Here is a 24,054-nt window from a genome sequence, read left to right on the forward strand (position 1 = left end):
TGGCCAACCCTGCAGCTTCCACACCCTGCATAACTGCATGCAGTACTGACCCTGAAGCAACATAACTGATGCTGTAAGAAAATGTTTCTTGTTTATACTGCTGCATCTTGATCTTTGGCTGATCTAAGCACAAAGAGAGCTCTTTCAGTTCAGAGAAAGGAGGTTTATGATGTGTGGGAGAGCTAAGAACAATGGGCTCAATTGATACACTGGAGACTCTCTCAGTTTCTGAGAGCCTGGAAACTTCATCTATAGATCAATCCCAGAGGGCAAAGCCAAACAAGGGGAGACAAACACAACTTTCTTGGGAACTGGCTTTCTGCTCCTCTGAGGCAAAAATACATTCACTCTATAGCACTCTGAATCAATTCTCCAAAATACAGTGCTATGTCATTGTTTGCCAGTGTCTAAAAATAAGTCCTTGTGTCCTATCTTTATTCTTTTTGTCTTAAAGTCATCCACCAGACTTGCTTGCAGAATATTAACTGTGGTGAAGCAGAAATCAGGAGATTAAATTGAAACTATTTTTGAACAGAGCTCCTTAACTGATGACTGACTTGTTGCCCCCAGCTAAAGCCTCCTTTCTTTCCAGTCATGTTCCTTGCCAGCTGCAACTATGAGACAATGAATCTACAGCTAATTTTAAGCCAGCTTTCTTTAGGCTGGTCATTAGAGTGCTGTCCAAGAGTACTAAATTCTAGCTGAGGATTGTGACAGGCATTTAATGCTGTGTCCCAAGGGCTAGTGGGTTGACCAATCAGAGTAGTAGATGTTACTAATTATTTTAATACTGTCTTGCTATAAACTGTTTAAATTTGTATTGCTCTTACCATATTTGCTCTGCCTTGACATTAAACCTTTCATCCAGTACTTTCCAGATACATGCACAATCCTCACGTATGAGGCATTAAGGGCTCATTATTGGGAAATTCAAACAATTCAAAGAGCTAACAATAACATAATCCTAAAGACACTGGAGTGGAACACCGTTATTGTATTAAAGAAGTAACCATGTTTGACTCTGAATTAGCATACCACTCTGAAATCCATCTTAGGAGAAAAGAAACCCTAAAACAGGCAATGAATCGGTATCAAGATCTGAGTTCTAGTCCAAGCTCAGAAGTGTACTTTTTGGGTTTCTTTGGGTAATTAATTTTGCCTCTATTTCTTAGTGTCACCAGCTATAAAAACAGAAGTGATTTATCTACTCTATTTTAGAGAATTGTGAGAATGACTTGGATGACCTGAAAATGAATGAACTCCTTGGACAAATCACAATAAAGTTACAATTATTCAAGTTCAATTGTGGGGTTAAATGGAACAATTCACTCAGAGGACACAATGTTTGATTGAGAACATTCTTAATTTTATTTTCTTTAATTTTATAAAATACATTTTGTAAGATAAGTTTCTAAAAGTTTATCTTTATGAGTGTTAAAATTGAAATTCTATATCAGAAATGAAGGAAACTCTTGCAGTTGATTAACTCTCTTCATGTGTGTATATGTGTGTATGTATGCCTGGGAGGTTTTCAGGGAAGGGTTGGTTATTTGTTATGTTATTAAATCAAAACAAAACACAAGGTATGGATTACTTCACTTTCATTGATCTTGATTGGTTTCTTACAGAACCTTTTCTACCTCCTCCCTTTATGCAGCCTGGAAGCTTATCTGGTATACCGGTCTAAAAACAAATATCAAGCGTCTCTGTAAAGATCTTACATCTCCTTAAACATTGCTGAAACCACTTTGGGGGGGGGAAATATACAACTCTTTACAACAAAAGAGCCCCCTACGGTCATACCCATAAAATCTTTCCTTCAATAATAACCAATCAGCCTTTTATCCTTTAACCCAAAGTTCATAAACAAGAAAGAGAAGACCGAAACCTGGGATCTATTCAGGTTTCAAAATCTTTCCACCTTTCCTTTTCTGTGGAAGCTTGCCAACTGAATAGCTGACAGCTGGAGTATTCAATTATGTGATCTATACCAGGAGAGAATAACATGTATGTTAAATCTGACTCTTTAACAGGCCAAGGTAACATTGCTAAATCAAATCATCCCCAACTAGCTAGAAAGAACAATCAGCTGATGATTAAAATAATAGGTTATTCAAATTGAGATTCAAATTCACCAAATCTGTTTCTGCAAAAGGCAGAATAATTTATAGAAAATTCCAGTAGGTGTATGGAACTAGCCAATTTTACCTATCATTTGTTATGTTTAATGTCCAATTTTCATTTGTTAAAGAATCATATTCAAAAAATCATTCTCCAGACCTTTCTGATATAACCCCAACCAAGTGATAAACAAACTGAAAAATGTGAAATGTGAATCGGTCTGAAACAAATCAAGATCTTCAAATTACCTACAATGACTGAATGGAAAATACCCTATGAGAAGAGCACCATTGTGAAGATATGACAGAGGCCAGAGTACACAACTAATGAACAGAAAAAAGACATGCTATCCAAAGAGTTATCTATCCTGTGTCTACCAGAGGGCTGGCTCAGTTTACACCATTAACCACTAGCAACTGCTATTCCTTAAGCCGGTCTTTTTTCATCTGAATTAGTTTTTCTCTATTCTCAGCTCCTTGGAAACCACAGGGTTGTCATAGTAGCTGTTCTCAAGGAGAAAGGGGTGAGAAAATGTTGACAAAACCCTGTTTCTTTTCTCTAATGAAGTGTAAGGCCAGGTACCCCCTCTGTCTACACAGACACTACGCTCCCTTATGCTATAAGTAAGGTTGGCTGAGTTAGGGCTTAAATAGTCCTTCACCATTGGGGTCAGTGCTCTCTTTCTATGAGTGAAAGATCCTTGCTTTGACCCCCTTCTCCCAGATGCAATAGGTAGATTTGGGCAAATGCGCTTATTGTTTTACTGGCATTCTCTATTTTTTCTTCTATCTTCAGTGGTAATAGGGAGACAGGAATGAGTTCTCTGTTTTGCACATCAAGGAGAATATATTTGGTCCCTATAGATGGTAATGGGGCCAGGTACATTCCTTCTCTCTACCTGAGCATCTTTATTTCCACTTTGTTTCCATCAGTGGAAGTGCCCTTTGAGAAGAAAACACTCCCTGGTCCTCAGGAGATGCTTGAAAGTTGAATTAGAGCCTCCATTTCTTTGTGACTTGTAGTTGGGGAGTCATCATCTTAAGCATTTCCCATTTCTAGCAGGAACCAGCTGTGAAGCAAAATGACTAAAAGAGGTACATAAGAGTGGAGAGTCCACAGAGAGACATCAATCACCACAAGACTCTCCTTTCTTGTTACACTCATCAAGTAAGAAGGCCAGTCAGTGGCAAAGGCAAAGAGTTAACATGGGAGACGCAGCACTGTAGGCTGTGTGGTTAGAGCCTTGCTATTAGAGAAAGGGAGGTTTCTACAGGCGATCAGAACTTGGTGCCTCGGCCCATGAGTTTAAGGACAGCAAAGTTGTAAGTGGCAGCAATCATGAAGGTAAGCTGTAAGGAACAGAAGAGAGAATATGAGTGAGAGTAGAAAAGGAAGCTTTCTCCCTCCTCCAGTCCTTTCAGGAATGAGGAAGGGATGAAATAAAATAATAGCTAAATAAAGGAAAAATCCCTGTTCTATAAAAAGCAGCATGTCCCAGGCTTTTGTCCTTCCTATATACTTGACTAAAAGTCCTCTCTGAATCATTTCCTTCCAATGGCACAGGCCCAGAGAACCAACTCGACAAGGATTTATTCCACACCTATACTGGGCCTAGCACTGACTTTTTCTAAAGGAAAAGTAAATAATACATAGATCTGCCATCATAGTACCCACATGTCTGAGTGACCTGGAATCATAGGGTGCTTGCTGCAGACACACAGCCACACCATGCAACACAGCCCTCCAGTGCTTAGTGCATCAATTTATTTTACAAAATGAGAAACAACTAGACTTTATAAAAGCCTCAGTAGTTGGGGCCAAGAGTTCTGTGAGCTTATCCTTGAACATTTCACCACTTATTCAGTGACTTCAGATAAATTCCCTCACTCTTCATTGCCCTAGGTTTTTAATGTGAACAATGAATGCATTACATTGACACTGCTGTTACAACACCACTGGGACTTGGGACATAAAATCACGTTACAGCAATAACAGTTTTCATACTGTTAGGGGGTCCTTCTGGTATTTTTAGGAGAATAACTAAATCCCTTGGAGAATGAACAAGATGGAGTCATATTTACAGTATATAGAATTCCAGACTTTAGAATATTATGTTTAGTAATGTTTCACTGTTCTTGACACTGATCTGACCAGGATGTGTTGAGAATTAACTGTAATGTATGACTGCAAAGCATTTGGCAATATTACATGCTCTGTAAATTCTAAGTATTATCATTCTTGACTATGAATCTCTTACCTCCTCTTTCCTCATACCATTTTTCTTGTTCCTGTCTAATTTCTGAAGTTTTTATGCCTTGCCAACCCAAAGTAGAACTGTACACAGTCTCTATACTTTGCTGTATCTTCCCAGTAGCTTCTCTCCAGCATTTCAGTTAGAAGGAGTCTATCTTTTTGCCTTTCAGCATAGCTGGACCCCAGCTATTACAGGACCACTTATTTGCCAAGATCATCCAAAGACAACTCACCAGCGAAACCAGTGTGGCTGCAGCCCCCACAAACGCAGCAATAAACAGGTGGAAGGTCATTTGGAACTGCAAGAAAATACAAAAGGAAGAAGTGTTTCTTGCAACAGCAAAAATATGCCCTGCTATATATCATGAACAGAGCTTTCTGAATATGTGTTGATATCTTTCTGTGTGTTAATTCTGCATCTCTAAGTTGTCACCTCCATGAGTGTAAGCCTACCATTCCTAAGCGTACACCATAATACCCAGAGCACAGAATACTTATGAAATACTCATAAAATATTTTATTCAACTGGTTCCTTACAATTGTGCCCAGGACCCCAAAATTTAAAATCAACATTTTGTTTTCAAATAAATTATTCACTGCCTTCTTCCTCAGGATAACTTTTATTCCTCTTCTTCATTTGTATATAATATCTGGTCTCTATACAGTGTTTTCCTTTTTCAAATGTACTGCTTTTTACTTCTCATTAGAGATTAAGAAGTTCCAAACTGAAAGTTTGCAAAACCCATGAATATCTCTATGCACAATCCATTTTCTTCATAAGGTTTTTAACTAAAAGAATGAAAATTTCCATTTGGGGGACTTCACCATTAAGTTCTTATCTATACCTAAAGCTACAAATTACTCTTGTAAGGGAGGAAGTCTTGGAATGGAAGGCTATCTATGCAGCTCTAGGGAACATACATATTTTACTATCTATGGTCATTGGCTCAGGCACACTAAACCAATATTTTGTAGAAAACAATCTGCCAACTCAAAATCCAGCAAAGAAAAACTGTGGTCTTTAAAAGTAGAGGCCATGGGTAGGAATTTGTATGATACTAGCCATTCCACTGTAATGTAACCCAAATGGCTCACTCACCTCAGCTGTTTTGCAGATGGACAGAAGGTTAGAGCCACACACCTTGCCAGGGAAAGCATTCCATGGGAGAACACCTAAGTAAGATACACAAATCAACCAACGTGAGCTTCATGGAGTTGTGGGGCTACATGAAGAATTTCCTTCAGAGTCCTTCTACCTTTAATCATCCTGACTGAAAATTGGATCCTACTAACAATCAGCATTCTCTTTTTTAAAGATTTACCAAAAAATAGAAGGTGGTATTGAACAATTGTGAAATCTTGTGTTTGTTATTGAAATGTACTGCTTCTGGGTTGGGAACAGCAGTCAAACAGGGTAGAGTAGTGTGTACAGCCAAGAAATCTCCCCCTACTTCTGAGAAGTTTCTTTCCAAAGGAAGAAATCTCTCCAGTTTCACTGAAGAGGGAATAATAAACTAAGGTCCAGGCATTCCTCTTATTTTTCCCCATAATTATCACCCTTCTTACCCTAAGACTTAGGGCCTAAGTAAAGAACCAAATTAATAGTGCTTCCATAAGGGGGTTGAGAAACCAAGGCACCCATGCACTAACTCACCATACATTCTGGCATCAGCACAGAGGCTGCCTATACTGGCAGAGGTCTTGCTGGGGGAGGCAATAGACTGGCAGGTGGTCCAGGTGTTGAAGTAAATGTACACAGGCACAGCAGAACAGGCAAACACCAGGAGCCACACAACGGTCAGGGCATAGGTAATGCCCACAAACTAAAACAATTGACATGGTGTGGTTAGAAATGAGCATTAGCCTGTAGACATTGAAACACAAACTGGGAGATCCTGGAGTGATATGTTCCAGAAATGGAATCGGATTCCAAGGATCTCCACCAAATGAAATTAGTAAGCAGGGCATCTCTGACAATGTCATTGGCAGTATCTACTAGAGAACTAGCCCTGAGTGTGACAGAGGGTAACAGGAATGGGTGGGGGTTGGAGTGAGAAGGATCCCTGGGTTAGAGAGGCTTCAGGAGATTTGTTGGGCAGATAAGGTGTAAAGAAATCAAAATAGATCTTGAAAGAATGTCGTGCCATTTCTTGCCTTAGGCTGAGCTTAGAAAATGTTCTTATCACAGAACTTTTGATCCCTAGTCATTGAACAAAGCCAATAGGAGATTTAAATTTCAAATTTAAAAAAACACGCAAACATTTCTAAGCCAACTGCTGACCACAAAAGATATCACCACAACCCACAGATGTTTAGCCCCCAAAGGAATCTTTAACTCTAGAGGCTGAAAACCAATGTGTGTTTCAATAGAAGCATGGGATAGCCCACAGCCAAAGATGAATTGTTAAATATGTAGATTTATCCTAGTTCCCTAAGGGATCTCCAACAGTGTAAGATCCCAGAATATTGTGAATTCCACCTTGGAGTCAATTATTTAATTTCCATGATCCACCCTCCCTCTCAGATTAGCTACCTATGTTTTAGTCTCATGGGTAGCATTTTAGACTCTTGGGCAGTCAGATCTACTCTTGCTGTGGTCCCTCCTATGAGAGGAGTAAAGGGATACCAACAGATGGCTTACGAATGGTCTGATCGTACAAAGCATCTTACAAAAGTCATGCTTTTCATTTTGAGATTAATTTTTCTAGGGAACTTTTCAAAGGTGAAGCTAAGCCAGCTGGGCACCACGTTCTTCCTGACCTCGTTCGGCTGTAGCCATCACTTCCTCACTAAAAGGCCAGGCACCTGGAGAGGACCCAGCCTTGGATGAGGGTGAGGCCACAGACTCACGCCCAATTGTCCCCCACCCCCTGTTATTGCCACAAAATCCTGAGGATGATCACCTTGTCGGGATGTCCTAGCCATTTTCCCAAACAATGACACACCCGCTCCAAAGAATGAGCTTGATGTTGGCCTCTGGAACCCCTCCCCTTCTGGCCCCCTGTTACCGTTGCGCTCAGGCCCTTGCCGCAGATGGTGGTCTTGTAGTCGCCAAAGATCTGCCTGACTGCACCCGTGGTGTAGAAGCCCTCAGCCAGCAGGAGGGCCCCATAAAGGAAGAAGAAAGAGGCAGTTCCATAGATGACATACTGGAAGGCATGGATCCTGCATTAACAGACAGACAAATGAGACCAGAGAATCTTATTAATTGAGGTACCAGTTCCCTTCCTGCATAAATGAGGTGGACTCTTGAGGGGGCACTTAAACAAGGTTAGGGAGTCTTTAGAGGGATGACTAAGATCCATTTCCATACTTCCACTTTATCTGAATTGAAGTAAAAGGAAGATAGGGAGCCCGGCCGGGCGTGGCTCAGCGGTTGAGCATCAACCTAGGATCCAGGCGATTGGGGTTCAATTCCCGGTCAGGGTACATGTCCAGGTTGCGGGCTCAATCCCCAGTCCAGGGCATGCGGGAGGCAACCAATCAATGACTCTCTCATCATTGATGTTTCTATCTCTCTCTTTCCCTCTCCTTTCCTCTCTCTGAAATCAATAAAGATATATTTTTTAAAAAGGAAAAAAGGAAGATAGGGAGTGTATGGCCAGAGGCACATGCTCCTCGATCCACACCTTGTTTACCCTGTGACCTGAACAACCAGAGCCCTACTCTCCTTTACCTGACCTTTCAGAGATGTTCCCTCAGAGGAGAGAGGAGTTGGACAAGAAAAATGATGAGGAAACAGGAGTCTAACTTGCTCTAGGAATATGGGAAGCTAGCACTGGGCCTGAGCATCCTGAAGTGGTGTGTCAAACCCAGAACAGTGGCCCTACTCTGTCCAGTCATTATGCCTCCCCGAGTTCTCTATACCTACCACTTCGGAGGCTCCAACTCAGTGTTAACCCTACTGAGCAAAAGTTAGAATGCATGGAAAAAAACAATGGCTAAGGAGTGGGCTAGCAGGCAGGCAGACCCCTCCTTTCTGAACTTGGCACTTTCCCCTTATTTAGGGGTTCAGATATGGCATAAGTGGAATCTGCACACAGAAGAAAGACTCAGGAATTCTTTCCAGTGCCACATGAATCCACTACTTGTCACTAAGTATGAGTTCTGTTTCTCCAAGATGAAGAGAGAGAGAAAGATAGGAGTTTGTGTGGGATGACAGGTACTTACACATTGATGAGATACTCATAGTCCTGGTAGTTTTTGGAGAAATAGGTCTCAATTAGTTTTTCTGTACCAGTGAGGGCTTCATGTCCACAGCCACAGAACAGTGCCACCCCAAAGAAACACAATCCAGTGGCCACCAGGGAGGCAAAGGGCGCCCCTACAAGACATCTTGCACAGCACTCTAACAAACCTGGTGAAGAAGGACAGGAAACAATCAGGAATGTATACAATAGGAAGGTCATGCCACTCATACCTCTCTGCCATACCAGTCAGACCCTGCACTCACATACATGGATGGAGTGTCACTCCAGGGCCTCAAAACAGGAGAGTCTAGAGCCTTAGGCTTCTGGAATGTGAGATTGACCCCAGAACCATATTTTATTCTATTCTTGAAAATAAATCCTCACCTTTAATTCCCAGAATTTTGTGGAGGAGGGATGTTAATAATCAATCATTCAAGTAGCAAGCCAGCGAGATTATGCAATCATTCTCTCCTGTCTTATCATTCTGATTTGTTTGTTTTAGTCATTCATCGACTCTTATGGAGTACCCACTATGTGCCTAGCATTGTGCTAGGTATTATGTGAGATGTGAAGACATAAACAATAGTTTCAGCTGTATGGGAATCTTGTTTACTGAGGAAGAATGAGTTAGGTAGACCTAATATTTTCAACTAATAATTCCAGGCAGTCAAGGGTTACAAAGGGTTAATGTACTTAGAGTTCCAGGAAGGGATGAGTGCAGTCCAGATATATCAGTCTTGTCAGGTAAGATTTGGGCTTTGAAGAGCATTCCAGGTGGGGGGAACTTTGGAAATTGCATGCTTCTGGATATTCCTGAGCATTGTGTGAATGTGCTGCGTGGAATGCTTGATTCTTCTTAGTCTAGATATGTGGAGAGCAGTCCAAAGGGATGGAGGGAACTAGCAGAGGACAGGAGATGGTAATGAAAAATTACTATTGTTATTCCCAGTAATAAAAATGCTAAATGATTTTTGAACATTTTGCGTGGCTGATTTGTCACCTTATACTGCAGCTTAGTCAATGTCCCCATCTTCAGTCTTACACTGCACTTCTGTCAAAATGGCTACAAAGAGACTTTATACAAAGACAGCAAAGCATGAACTATGTTTCTGGCATGACAAAAACACACTGGGGCTTAGAAACACAGGTATCTTAAAGTGCTAACAGTCCCTGGGATCCCCAGACCTACTGAGAAACAGAAAAGGCACACAGGAAGCCACAGGCTCCAAGAGCAGCTGTGCCCCAAGTACTAGGCCCATGCTCTAAGGTGTCACATGAGTCAAACTCAACAAATTTCAAGTAGATGATTGACTAGAAGGGAAAAGGATGGCTCTCTTTGGCCCCTTGGCCTGATCCCCAAAAGGTAGGAGAAATAAAAATGTTAATCTCTTCAGAAAAGAATCCTTTATATGTATGCATATATAGATATACAAATACACACACAGAATTTATATATCTATTCATATATCATATAATATATAGATATATTTGAATTATTTTGTAATTTTGTATATTATATGTATATATGATTTGTACATATATACATACACAAATAATCAGCAAGTGTGCTGGAAAACTGCTATTTTGGAAAAGCATGTTGGGACTTCTCATAAAAAGAAAATAAACTGTATTAATTTTTAGATTTGGATTTTTATACAAAATTCACTTGTCTATACCAGGGTACCAGGGACTAGAGGAGTCCTTTGTCTGACCCTCTTAATACTGGTACAGTTTCTTTTTAGTCTTGAGTGCTTGACCATCTGTTGATTTGCATGGTAGAATTGCATCAATGTGAACAGGACCAAATTACCTCTATCATGGGAAAGTTGAGGTAGACACATTTGTCTCTCTTCTCAAAGCCACAGAATGAGTGAGTCCTATACCCACCATCCCCTAAAATGGCAGCCCTTCCTTGGTCCTCAAAGAGCCTCTTCCTCAAAAATTCTTGCATATCACACCAAAGATTAGACTTGGAAGCCCAAATCAAGCAAAGTAAGTAGTTAGCATTTGCAGCAGTACTGAATTTCTTCTTCAAGAACTGAAGTACTGTTGTCAGAAAACTTAGCCTCTATTGGAAGCAATCTGTAACTGTGATGCCATAAGTCAAGGCAGAATTTACTTAGCATAAACTTTGCAATTGTGCTCGGTAAGAGTGTCTCATCAAAGCGAGCCCATGGTGTGTGTATGTATGTGTGTGTGCACATGTGCACACACATGCATACATGCAATGTGCACACACATGTATGTGTATACCAGAGAGAAAAACACAGCATTTGAAATTGATCATTATTCTTAGGAAACATTCCAGAAATTTCACAACAGGTTAAGATACTAGATATATCTTGTAAGTCAAGAAAAGGAGCTTGGAAATAAACAGTGCTGCCATTTTCTTTCCCTGTCTATCCAACTCTTCCCCACCCCCAAACTCTTAGACTCTTCTAGTAAAGAAAGTCTCTGAAGCCTGGAGGTGGGGGGAGGGGAAGGTCAGTGACCCCACTGTTCCCTCTCTCCCTAGCACAGGGTCAGGGCTTGGACAGAGCCCTCCATAGCTCCCCCGGACAAAGAAGCCTTGTTTTTCCCAGAGATCTCAGGATCCTCATTGGTATTCTGCAGGAGCCCACAGGCCTGGGGGTGGGGAGGGGGTCATGCCCAGAGAACAATAGCAGAGCTGTTTGTTTAGAGTAAGGAGAGCCATCCACCCTAGCTAGTGACTATCCTGTGCCCACTCACTCGTCCCAGCTTTTTCACCCTGGGAAGGGCTAAATGGTGGTGCAGGTGTGATCAGGGATGGAGGAACTTGAACTCTTACTAACCAGAGAATTCCACTCTAAGTTTTAGCTGATACTCACTCCAGGGTTGTAAAGATGAGGGAAAATCATCTTTAGTGTATTTGATCCCTTGATCATCATCCACATAGCCAGAGAGTGTCTTTTGTATTGTTCTTACTGGGTGATAGAGGGCTAAACCTTGGGAGCAACTCTGAGTCACCAACTGATACTCTTCACATCCATTTTTCATCTATTTTCTTAGAGCTCAAATAACTCAACAAGTTCTTTTCTGCTCTACTGCCACTCAAAGCAAAGGACAAGAAGGACATAGGTTTTAATGAGTCTTTAGTGTGGAGTCGGAAATAAATGGCCTGAGATAAATCTATCACTGTTTAGCTATAAACAATTCAACAATATTGGCATAAGCATCAGATGCCCATCTCTTCACAATTGAAGTGAAATGTTTGTTCTGGGGGCATTTAAGTTCATCAGAAGTGAAGAATCTGTCAGTCTGTCCAAGTAAAAAAAATCAAATTTTGGGTTCCAACTGGGAAAAACTCAGAACATACAAGATATTGTGTCTTCATCAAAGTAGCTAACCATCAAAATATTCTGAGTAGGGTCCATTAGGTACACTTTCATTTTTCACAGCCCAAGAAGTGTCCATGGGAATGTGAGGACAAGAGCCTTAAGCCACAGGCTCTCCATTTCAGAACCCTTCATGGTTGCAAGTGTATTGGTGTGATTCAGGAAGGCTATGAGGGATTCTGGAGAAGTTCCTTGTCTCTCTCAAGAGACAGTCTCACATTTTCCAGGCTAAGTACAGTCTGCAATATAGTAGAGTTGGCATTAAAAAATTATATAGTAATAATATTACCCAATGCAACTCAGTTGGATTAAACCAACTAACTTTGACCAGAGGTCATAGAGAAAAATAATGACACTCCCCGTGTTTTTCTTTCATTTATGTTTATGTAGATTCGGTACAGTTATTAAGCACATTAGCAGTAACCTACATCCTATGAGAAACAAAAGGGAAATATAAGGCCCAGTCCCTTTCTTCAAAGACCTTTCAGTCTTGGAGAAAACAAACTTATGTCTGAATCAAAGACTAAAGCTACCTTATCATCTTGTATTAAAATGTATAGAACCAAGTCCTGTGGACAAAATATAAGCAAAGAGGAAATATTCAGTGTTGGCTAGATTTATCTGCAAACTCCCAAAACTAGTCTAATCAATCTGTGATAGAACTTCAAGCCCTTCTCACCAATGCTCTTCACAAGAGTCTAACAAAGATTGACAGGACTGTTGTGACTCTTATTCAGGTCCATGTCCATCCAAGAGACTGTTGACCCTGATGCTGTCTTTTTAAGCAGGAACCAAGAGCTCCCAAGCCCTCCCTCCTTTCCCATGACCCTGGGCATGCCTCAAGGACCAGCTCCATGATGGTAATTCAGTGTGAATCTGGGAGCTCGTCAAAGGGAGGAGAGGAAGGGCCTCAGAAAGGGATGGTAGAAAGAGACCAATTGTGCCTTGCACAATTCCCAGCCTGTCCCTTGAATCCAGCTGACAAAGGGAGAGATAGAACCCTATACAACTGAGCTAAACAACAGGCAGACTCATTGAGTAAAAAACTGGCCCTATCTCCCTAGGTCTCTAATCTGCACTTACCCTCCTCCCAGAACCCACCCCTTAACCTCACCCTGTGAACAGAGGCCTCCTTGATCAGGGCCTATAAGCAGTTGACAGGGCCAAGATACTAGAGCAGCCGTGACTGGTACGGGGGATGGATGGGGATCAGTGGGTGGGTTCTAGGAGTAAAACAACAATCATCGGGAGGTACCAGCGACAAAGACTTTTGCTTCTGGCCTTATCATGGTCGGACAAAGCCCTGCCTATAATCTTGTCTTTCTTACATGAAATCAGTATTTATACCACATTCAAAGGCTGGAAAGGGGCCCTACAGTCACTGGACCATGAAAATCCAAGCCTGCTGGATAGACAAGTCATGTGGACGGAGTTAAATCAAAAGGGATCTCAGCCTCCTCTTTGAATGGGTATTATTATTACCATGGCAACAGCATCTGGACCACCTTCTTTCCTATACTCCCTGATCCTTCTCAACACACACACACACACAACCAATTTATGCCCAAACATTGAAGCTTTATTGTTAAACTTTATCCATCACACACTGTCTTCACCTTGACCACATATGGGAAGGTAAAAGAAGCAACTGACACTAAGCTAAGAGACAACAGTTTCCATACCTTATTCCTTAGGTCAGTCTCCTACCAATTTCTCCTCTCTTCTTCATTGCATGGTAAAGCTGATCTGGGGAACTTTGTTGTCTTTCTTGGAATCTCTCTGACTCTTTTTCAGAGTCCAGCCTGGCAGAGAGCTTAGAGGCCAGCACAGAGCCGAGAGAGCACCCTTAGGACCATTTAAAAATAGCCAAAGAGGAATTAATCCATCAGTACTTGCTGAACTTTTGATGTAAGTTTGGCACTGGGTAGGCCCTGACAGTGGTAAAGGAAGGAAAAGCTGCTCTGTTTGCCTGCCATGGCTGCGGTGATCCTTCCTGATCATTTCACTGCCCTGACTAGATCTTCCCTGGACCTAAATTTCTGTGGGCAAGGAGGGCCTTTCTACTCTTGCTTTCTTTCAAGACTAAACTATACCCTGATGATGGTTTCCTGGGCTTCAGAATAATACACAAAAAAGCAACAAGAGAAAAAATATGCCACTGGGGTTCTGCCTTGATGGGTTTGAAGACTATATTTCCCCCCACCCACCCATCTCCCAGGGGTTTCTTGGGCCTTGTTACTACTTAGATAGCTTTGAGAGAATAGTTCTAGTTGGCAGGCTGTTGTGTAAACTGGCTTTCCTAGTGCAGAGCCAGGATGAAAGCCCCTCAAAGCAGAACGGATTTCTGCTTGGCTCTAAGAGCTCCTCTGGTTTCTTTTTAGCTTCTGGAATTCTTGCAACATTCTTGGTGTCAGGGTGAGATTCAGTTAGTCTTCAGGCATTTTGTATAACTGGACCCCTGCTCTGCCTCCACACTTTTTGCTTGGGCTACACCCACTTACTCTGAGCCAGCCAAAACTATACTGCTCAGCAAACAGCCACCTTTGGAAGGAAGCATCACAGTCTGGTTACCAGGATAACAACCACTGACTTACAGGAGCCAATGTTTTGCTGTTCAGTAATGGCATTGTGTTACTGAGCAGAGAATAATCAGCTACTGCTCTTTGGCTCTTTTCTGGTTCCATTGTTATCCCAAAGACTCATTTGGAACACTCTCCTCCCAAGTCAGGACAAGGTTTAAAGAATTATTATTTCCCCCATAAACCTTTTGTGTAGATGCTACTGAATTCAGTGTTCCTCTTTGTGTCCAATCCTACAGGATTCTATATGGTTGAGGTAGTTAGCTCCATGTTCCTGGAGGTGAATAAGAAGAGGCTGTAGGAACGTTTAATTGGCTGTTGTAAAAGGGACTACTGCATTAAGATTTGGCTCAGACAGCTTCTAAAGTTCCTTCCAACCACAGATTTCATGATATAATTTGTCTACTACAATTGTTAAACGCCCATACACTTTCATACCCTGAGGAAGTAATATTCAGCACCCTTCTTTACTCCCTCTCTATTTTTAAATCACAACCTACCCAAACAGCTGCCCTGACATCAGGTAGGTTTTTTGATATTACCTTGGGCAGGAATTGAGTTTCTCCAACATTCACCTCTCACCTGGCCACACTCAATTGATCAAATGATTCTTAACCAAGTGCACAAAGTGCAGACAAAGAAAACCCAACCACTTTGGGGAAAAATGAGAGTCAGCCTGTACATGAACTATTTTACAATAATTGTTATTATCATGATTTACAATGAGTATACAGCTTGGCCACTTTCAAAGGACTTTCACATCATTATTACTTGATTTTCACAACCTTGAAAGCAGACAAAACAGTTATTGTGATGCCCATTTTCCAGAAAGAAAAGTGATAATTCACAATGACCTACCCAAGGTCATGAAGTTTATATGTGGCAGATCTGGGATTTAAACTTGGTTGTATTGACTTCTAATTCAGTGTTCTGCCTTCTTAATTATCCTACCTGAATACGTGCTGAAAAGATCTGTTTTGATGTTTCAGGATAAAACAACCTAAAAGCTGACACCAGCTTAATAGAGTTGAAAACCTATCTTCCTAGATGTGGCTGGAGTCTTCTTGATACTATGTTTGATGATGAATACATAAGGCAATCGATTCTCATTTTATTTAGGATGCATTCAAGCTGCTACTCTTGTTTTGCCACTCATAAACAATGTCTACATGTCTCTGTGACATCCTGTGTGGACAAAGATCCTTGTGCTCTGCACACCTTGCTCTGAGTAGACACTACCACAGACCAGACCTCATAGTTTTTCTCTTTGTTCATAGAACATGGAGAAGCCCTCAGTACTCAACCAAGTCAACCAGACTCCCAAAGTCCCAGCAGCCTCCTTGTCATAGCAGGGATTTAGAGTTTGGACTATGTCCTCAGGAAGTCTAAGTCTATGATATTTGCTAGGTATGGCCATCCACACATGTGTGCATGCATGCACACGTGCACACACACACACACACACACACACACCTACTCATATCCATTCCCCATGGTAAAGTCATTGTAGACTTTATTTTCATTTTCTGAACTTAAGATTGGCCTCCTTGGCCATGGTCAAGCCTGAATACATCTTGCTTCATTCTCCAATTTCCAATTATAGCTAAACAGGGCTCAAATTTTGTATCAAGCAAGGGGTTATTTTGTACATCTGACAGGTACCCGACTATCAGTTGCCTCCAGCAGAACCAGGGATGTCAGCTGATCTGGCCATTACCAGAGCCTGGGAACCAGGGGAAAAGAAAAGGTAGAAGGAAGTGAGGGGAGAGGAGGACACATGACCATATCCAGCCCACTGGGCACTCTCTCCAAGGACTTGTGGGACTCTCCACATGCTGCTGAAATTTTTTGAGAATAAAGCATCAATCTCAATACAGCAGAGACAGAGTTAATCTAATTGAGTGCTAAGGAATTTAAAACAACAACAACAAAAAAAACAAGTGCCAAAACACAACTCATTTAAACTATTGAAAACTCCCAAACCCCAAAGTCAGAAATACTATTGTACATTCCTGTACCTGCTTAAATCTTCCATGCTAAAGTTTTTGAAACTCACCCATGTCTTTGGGACTCTGACTCCAACTGTAGCTGGCTGGCTAGTCTGCTTTGCGGCTATGTTCAGCTGGAAGGACCCTGGTCTCTCCAGTCTCCTTCTTCGTTCCTTTACTTTTTCTCTCTGAGTATCTTTGTCCTCTTCTCCAGCAATGAAAAGGGCTTTCTGATTGACAGCCAACCCCCTTAAAGGGACAGGCCCACTTTCCTCCCCATCTCCTCCTCCCCTTCTCCTCCCCTTGTCTCCACCTCCTCAAGAATACTCCCTTTACTAAGGGCTCCATCTTCTCTTTTCTGCCTTTCACTGCCAATTTTTTTTCTTTTTTTTTTCTTCTTTTTTTTCCTAAGACTTCCCTATGTGGAATTTCACTTTGCTGCAGAGACATTTGGAAATGTGGTTTGGGGCTGAAAATTTTTTTAAAAAGAAAAAAAAGAGGTCATGGAATCCTCTAACTGATACTTGTATCTATTTGCTGTAGGATGTGGCAGCACAAGTGTCAGAAGCCACGGAAGTGGTAGCTTTGGCGAGGGGTTAAAGGTAAAAACCTAGATGAGATCTTCTAGAGTCCTTCCGACTCTGGCCCCAACTGCAACCCTCACTCATAGCTGCCCTTGGCCCTGTCTACGTTTCTCTTCTCCCCACTCCTTGGCAAATAAGCACCCTCCCCCCTACTCAGCTTCAGAAACACAACAGAGAAGAAAAATTTGTCTTTTAAAATAACATCGTCCAAATCCTCCAGCTAAATGAGGACAAAATACAAGCTGTTGATTCCACAAACAGATTGTGACCAAGCAGGGTGAGGCTAGCATTGTAAAATTTTATTGAGAAGATAAGAGGCCCAGAGAGGGGGCAAGACCTATGCAGGTTCACCAAATAGACTAAAGAAAAGGTCAGAGTTAGGAATATGGGTGATTTCTAAGGAGGATAAATGACTTTGAGAAAAGTCAGGAACATGGTCTGAGAATCAGGTAGTCAGTATCCCATCCTGAGAATGTAGTATCATCAGAGAACTGAGGCTAGGGTGATGAAAGGCAGGGAGGGTGTGGGTTGGGTTGAATCAGTGAGTGCCAGTGAGGGTGGAGAGAAGGGCAAAGGAAATCTCGTGCTTGCCTCAGAGAATGAAATACTAAGAAAAAGTGATTAAGCAGCAAAAATTTTGGACTAATATATGAAACCTGCCTTACCAATAATAGTTGTTCCTAAAGACTATGAAGATATTTGAGTGCCAAGAGAGATTAGCCTGAGAAGGTTTTCTAAAAGAGGTGAATCTTAACCAGTGTCTAACTAGGCTCTTTGTTATTGTTCTTTATCCTTTCAGGAGCCTCAGAAAGGCATAGATCTCTTGAACTTGAGGCCCACATCCTCCCATGGGTGGCCTGTAAGGAAACTGGTTGACATATAACTGGAGGGGTACCTGTTGGAAGGATTCAGGGAAAGAAGGTATGGGCCCCCAGAATTTTTCCTATGGATTTGCCTAGGCATCGTAGAGGAGAGAAAGGAGGTACTGAGCAGAGTCTAGACTCTTTCTGTGGAGGGAGAGAAGCAAGACGGTGTCTTACAGTTTTCTCTTTGAGCTGTGACCTTGAACTTGTTTCTGGTTTGGGCTCTGCTGTTAGAAAAAGGATAAGTCTTCTACAGATGACCTTGTGTGTCCACCGGGGTCCTGTATCCTGCAGTGTCTGAGGCTTGTTCAGAATCCTAGAACCCTAGATCCTTTTTGCTTTTATATCAGCCCCAAGGAGAAAGGATCCCTGTTAATGCTGCCCCTATTGCAGAATAGTATAGAAGTAGCTTTCCAGAGCAGATAAGACAAAAGCCATATGACTGAGGGTAAAGGGTCTCAGGACACCTGACCTCACCAGCCCTGCTTTCCAGCCATACACTCTACCTGCTGAGGAAGCTGAATTGTAGGATTGTGCCAAAAATTAATTTCTGGAAGGTTCTTGTCAGAATGGCCCTGAAGGAGAGGGAGAACCAAGAACAAAAATTTGTTCCCTCAGCTCTTCAGATGACAGAAGGAACTGAGGGATGACGGAGATGGTTTTTCACAGCTCAGATAGATGAGAGCCCTGTGTGCAAGGGAGATTGCTCAGGCTCAGCCTTCTCATAAATCTGTCCCTGGATTCTCAGCAGCAGCTCTGGGGACTACTCAGAAGAAAAGATGTGTTCCCAATAAACCCAAAGATACCAAATTTTCAACCATGTTTACCTAACACACATTTCTCTTCTCCTTTCCTCCATCTCTATTGCTCACTGTCCCCAATGCCTTAAGATTCCCAGCTCCCCAGAATCCAGTGTATTGCAGTCACTCTGTAGTCCTAACACTCTGTCTCAGCATCCACTAACCACCTCTCTCCTAATCCTTTCCCACAGCCCTCATAAGGTTTCTTTCCAGGCCTCCAAGGTTTTGGGGTTTTTTAATCCACCCACCCCACCTATTTCTGTGATTCTGCTTCCAGTGGTTCTGCTGAGTGCCCTTGCTGGAACCCTGGCAGTGCCCAGGGATTCCTCAAGAGGGCACTGCCAGCTTTCTTGGTGGCAGCCTGCTGCCTGCACTTTGTGCCTGTGGAAACAATGCAGGATTGTATGAAACCAGTAAAGAGCTTGCTTCATGCAATGCTGAAGGTAACTCAGAGGATCTGGCCCCCCTTGATCATAACTTGCTTTGGTTGTGCAGCTTCTTGCAAATAACTCCCAAACACTTGGATATTACCTCCACTCTCTGTTCTGTGATCCCATAGTACCTGATTCTTTTTTTTTTTAAATTTTATTCTTGTTTAAAATATTACAGATGTCCCTTTTTCTCCTCAATGACCCGTTCCACCTCGTTCCTTCCCCCTCCCCAATCCCTTTCCCCACCATTGTCCATGTCCTTGGGTTGTGTATATATGCACATAAATTCTTTGGTTACTCTCTCCCCCTCCACCCACCCGCCCTCCTCCATCCCTCTGACATTCATCAGTCTCAGCTATGCTTCCATGTCATTGAATCTATTCTGTTCATCAGTTTATTAAGTTCTTTATATTAGCAGCACAGTTTACAATAGCTAAGATCTGGAAACAGCCCAAGTGCCCATCAGTAGATGAGTGGATAAAAAAGCTGTGGGACATCTATACCATGGAATACTACACAGCTGTAAAGAAGAAGAATCTCTTACCCTTTGGGACAGTATGGATGGACCTGGAGAATATTATGCTAAGTGAAATAAGTCAGGCAGCGAAAGACAAATATCACATGATCTCGCTTATACGTGGAATCTAAAGAACATAGTACCTGATTCTTAAAGGCCACTGGGCAAGTATGCTCTTTGCTCCATTATATAGACTGAATTCTGAAACTCAGGGAATTCCAATGAATTTCTCCTAGAAAACTAAATAAGGGCTCAAGTGCCCAGTTTGGTGGTCCACTTCTCTATGTCCACATAGAAAATAATAAAGGGGATCGGAGAAGACATGGTACCAGTGAAAGCCAGGGGTCACCTGCTAGCATTTGGACTTCTGGAGCTGAAGCTTTGCTTCTCCTCCACAACATAATGTCCTCTCAGAACAAATTTAGGAAGGCAAGTGGTTTCATCTAACTGCTTTTCTAACCTGGGCACTGAGGGCTGACTAGCTGGCAAGCAAGCAATATATTATCCCCTATATACTTGTCAATAGAACTTTCCACACCCAACTTCATGCCAATTGGCTTGACCAAGTCTTTCTGGCCCAGAAAACTGAATGCTAAGGTCATGGGCGGTGGAAGTGGAGGCTGCTCTTCTTCCTCTCCTCAAGATTCAGGGAGCAGTGCAAGGATGGATAGGGGAAAGTGATGAGTTGAATGTATATTTGGGATGGGGAGATGCCCATGGCTTCTGATAGAGTGAAGGGTAGAGTGTAAGGCAAAATAATCAGATTAACAAGCTCATGAAAGAAACACCTGGAGAGCACCAAACAGCTATTAGCAACGTGAAGAAATCAGATGTACACATAACCCACCTTCACCAACATGAAAATTCTGCTAGCTGTGGCACAGTAGCCCATGCATGTTTGATACGATCTCTGAGCAGAGCAGAAATATGACTACAATTCTTGGCTGTCAAATACTCACTTAACTCCTTAGGACCAAAGTTATATGTTCCATTTTCCTGACTGGGTACAGAGGCAGCTTTCCCAGTGCCACCCAGCAGTCAAGGAACAGAGCCACCTCTAGAGAATACCTCTCTCCAGATTCGCATTGCTTGGAAGTTGCTTGGAAAGTTGTACTGCTCCAAAAGAATATTTGAACAGAGAGCCTCTGCCCTGAGACAGAAGAGCCAGGGGGAGGATGGACAAGCTTCAGGCTACTGTGGCCTGAGTTTCCAACTCTCTGCGCTTCTCAGGCTAAGCATGTTAGAAATCCAGGCAGGGCAAGTTGCGTGCTGTTTGTAGGGTCAGTAAGATTCAAAATCAGTCAGTGGAGACCAGATGATACTAAGGACTTTGTTATCATTGTTAGGCATGGTAATAGCATAGTATGATTTCTAAAAAACTCTTTATCAGTTATAGATGCATAGAGAAATATTTATAAATGAAATGTCATGATTTCTGAGATTTTTCCTCACCAGAAAATTATAGTAACAAGGTTAGTTGAAATAACATTGGCCAAGTATTGAAAAATTTTAGGATGGGTGATGGGAACATGGAATTTTATTATACTATATTCTTTACTTTGTGTATAGTTAAACTCGAGGTCATAAAAAAGGAGTCATTAGAGTTAAGATTCAAACTAACCCAAAAGGAAAAAAAGAGAACATTTCTAAAATAAATCTCTGATCTTTCTGGGAAGATGCATACAGCCTGGTAAGAGTGATTGCTTCTGGGGAAGGAGACTGGGATCTTGGAATGGGAGGGAGACTTTTCATTCTATACACTTTAGTATGGTGGGAATTTGTAATTATATCTATTTCTTACTTTTTCTGTGGGGAAAAAAAGACATTTGAAATCAGGCATATTGAGAGACAGCAGTCCACAGACACCTCAGGTTTGCTTCACTGCGGCAGGTGAATCATGAGAGGGAAGTCCTCACCATGGCAGGTTGGCCAGCCCCTACTCCTCCCCACACATCACTCAAACTACCCACACCCCTCCTTCTGCCTGTGTCTATGAAACACTGATCTATTTCAAAACATGGGCTGTCTACAGCCACAGGAGAGGACTTCCAGGACCCCCGCCCAAGGCACAGATGGATGGGAAAGAGGGATTGCTCTTACCCTGTTCCCCATGGTAAGAGAACTCATGAGCCCTTGAAAGCAAGAAATGTCCCCATCCCAAGAGGTCACTCCCTCTGCCTTCCTTCCTTGCTTCTCTGTTGACCCCATAAGCAGTAAGGGTTATGCCTGCCACTAAAAGGACTTGCTCAGGCAGCTGCCCAGGCCTCCTCCTTTCAAATCCATTGCCCAGGACTGCCTTTTCAGAGATGTAATTTTACCCCTTCTAAATCACCATCATCATCAAAGTTTGTTGTCCCTTTCAGAGAAGCCATGCCAAGCCCTTCAGCTCTGGCTACTTGACTGGGTAAAAGGAGTCACTGTGGGCTGTGGGTGACCCTTCAACCCAAAGCTAGGCTCCTATGGAGCAAATTTGTAATACTCGAGGTGAGGGTACCTACCTTGGGAAACTGTACCAGCAGCCAAGTTAGAGAAGAAATTCTCCTTGCTGAGAGCTGTGAACTCCAGGTAAGCACAGATCATGGTGCCAGAGCTTAGAGCAAATGCCTTAAGACCTGACTCTTGGCTGAGGTCATCTCTCCCCCACCCTTGCCAAGCCCAGGAGGAGACCTGGACAGTTGCTCTCCTTGCCAGCGTTGACTCCTCCTGTCACTGAGTAAAACAAGGCAGTAGGATGCGGAGCCCCCACCCTCCAACTATTTTTCCCCTAGGTGCTGCATTGCTATAGCCATGGAGGGCATGAGGCGTGCTGGGCCCTGGAGCTGAGGCTGTTGGCAGGCTCACTCAAGCTGCTGTCTCCCCCAGCCCCCAAAGCACAGAAGAGAGATTGCACTTCTCCATCCTGGCCTGCCCTTTCCTAGGCTGTAGACACCCTGGCCCTCAGAGGAAAATGAGTTCTTTTTTTAAGCACAATTAGTCCCAAACCATAGTCTAAGAAACTATTCCCCCGAGGACCCTCCAAAGAGGGTTTAACATGCTCCTTGGGTTATCCTTGAAAATCCTTCAACATTTCTGAAGCACTGCAATTGTTTCCACAGGCTGAATCCAGCAGTTTTTGGAAAGGTTTCAAAGGGTAGAGTGGCAGCAGCTCCCCTTAGCCTTTGCTCCCTCCTCATAGCAGAAACTTTCAGAAAAAGAAGGAAATCCCCACTTTGCCGTGAGTCTAAGCTATAAGCCTAAAGAGCAAGGTAGGGCTCTCCATTCTGAAGCAAGAGCTACTCAGCTATTTTCAAATTTCCTCAAAAAGGGGGATATGGAAGTGGCTGGTGAATGCTGAGGTACAGTTTGCTATCCCAGTTAAAGCTGGGTTTGGAAAGAGTAGCTAGTCCTGGGTTTCCTGGGAGTAGTCATCCTCTCCCAGCTGATAACTAAGGAAGAGGGAAGTCATTAGAATTGCAGCATGAAGGATTTTAGCTGGATACCAAGTGGGCCTTCCAGATGACCAGGGCTCTCTATGAGCAGTGGAGTATAGTGATTAAGAACATAAACTCTGAAGTCAGATATCTGGGCTACCAAATACCAACTATGTGACTTTGGGCAATTCAACCTCTCTGAGTCTCCATTTTTTCATTCCTAAAAAAGTTATAATAATAGTAGTGATCACATGGGGTACTGAGAAGATTACACAAGATAATGAACATAACATGTTCAGCAAAATGCCTATGCTAAGGTACAATGATAATAATAATGATAATAATAATAACCAGGTGAGATGATAGAGTATACTTAGAAATGTTACATTTAACAAATAGAGACTGAACTTTAGTGATCTATAGAAGCAACACTTTTCAGATCCAGGATTTCCAGACTTCTGCAGAACCTATCCATGTTTAAAATGGCCCCAAGGAAATGTTTTTATAAGTATTGAGACTCTCTGAGACTTACCTAGCAGTTTAGGCACGTAGTTGTCTTCCAACATCTCCAGCTCTTCTAGGTATGCCCCTCACTAAAGTAACCAACCGCCCCAATTTGCCAAGGTTTCCCACAATGTGGGAATTTCAGTGTTAAAGCTAGGTAAGTCCCAGGAAAACCAGGACAAGTTTGTCAGCCTACATCAGCACTCTAGCACTGCCATAAGCACTGCACTTAAAGCAGTTCCCTCAGGGGCTACTGAAAACATCAGGGAAATTCTAAAAGCCCTCCATTCCTCACTCTGAAATAGGCTTGCCAGATAAAATACACATGCTCAATTAAATTTGAATTTCAGATAAACAATGAATAATTGTTTAGGATAAGAATATCCCAAATACTGCTTGAAATATACTTATACTAAAAAATTGTTTACTGTTTATCAGAAAGTCAAATTTAACTGGAA

At 42.3% G+C, this 24,054-nt stretch overlaps 1 protein-coding gene across 1 annotated transcript; it reads right to left on the reverse strand.

Moving 5' to 3' along the window:
• Positions 1–1,386: 1,386 nt before the first annotated feature.
• Positions 1,387–16,645, reverse strand: PLP1 (proteolipid protein 1). The gene is made up of 7 exons (XM_016213017.2): positions 16,556–16,645; positions 8,545–8,731; positions 7,383–7,539; positions 6,029–6,197; positions 5,474–5,547; positions 4,608–4,673; positions 1,387–3,470 (listed from the first exon to the last, which is right to left on the reverse strand). The coding sequence occupies exons 1-7, from the start codon at positions 16,557–16,559 to the stop codon at positions 3,399–3,401; spliced, it is 729 nt and encodes a 242-aa protein (XP_016068503.1). The 5' UTR covers positions 16,560–16,645; the 3' UTR covers positions 1,387–3,398.
• Positions 16,646–24,054: the final 7,409 nt, after the last annotated feature.

Source organism: Miniopterus natalensis, chromosome X (genome assembly GCF_054644295.1).
Source record: "Miniopterus natalensis isolate mMinNat1 chromosome X, mMinNat1.hap1, whole genome shotgun sequence".
In the NCBI taxonomy this organism is placed as follows: domain Eukaryota; kingdom Metazoa; phylum Chordata; class Mammalia; order Chiroptera; family Miniopteridae; genus Miniopterus; species Miniopterus natalensis.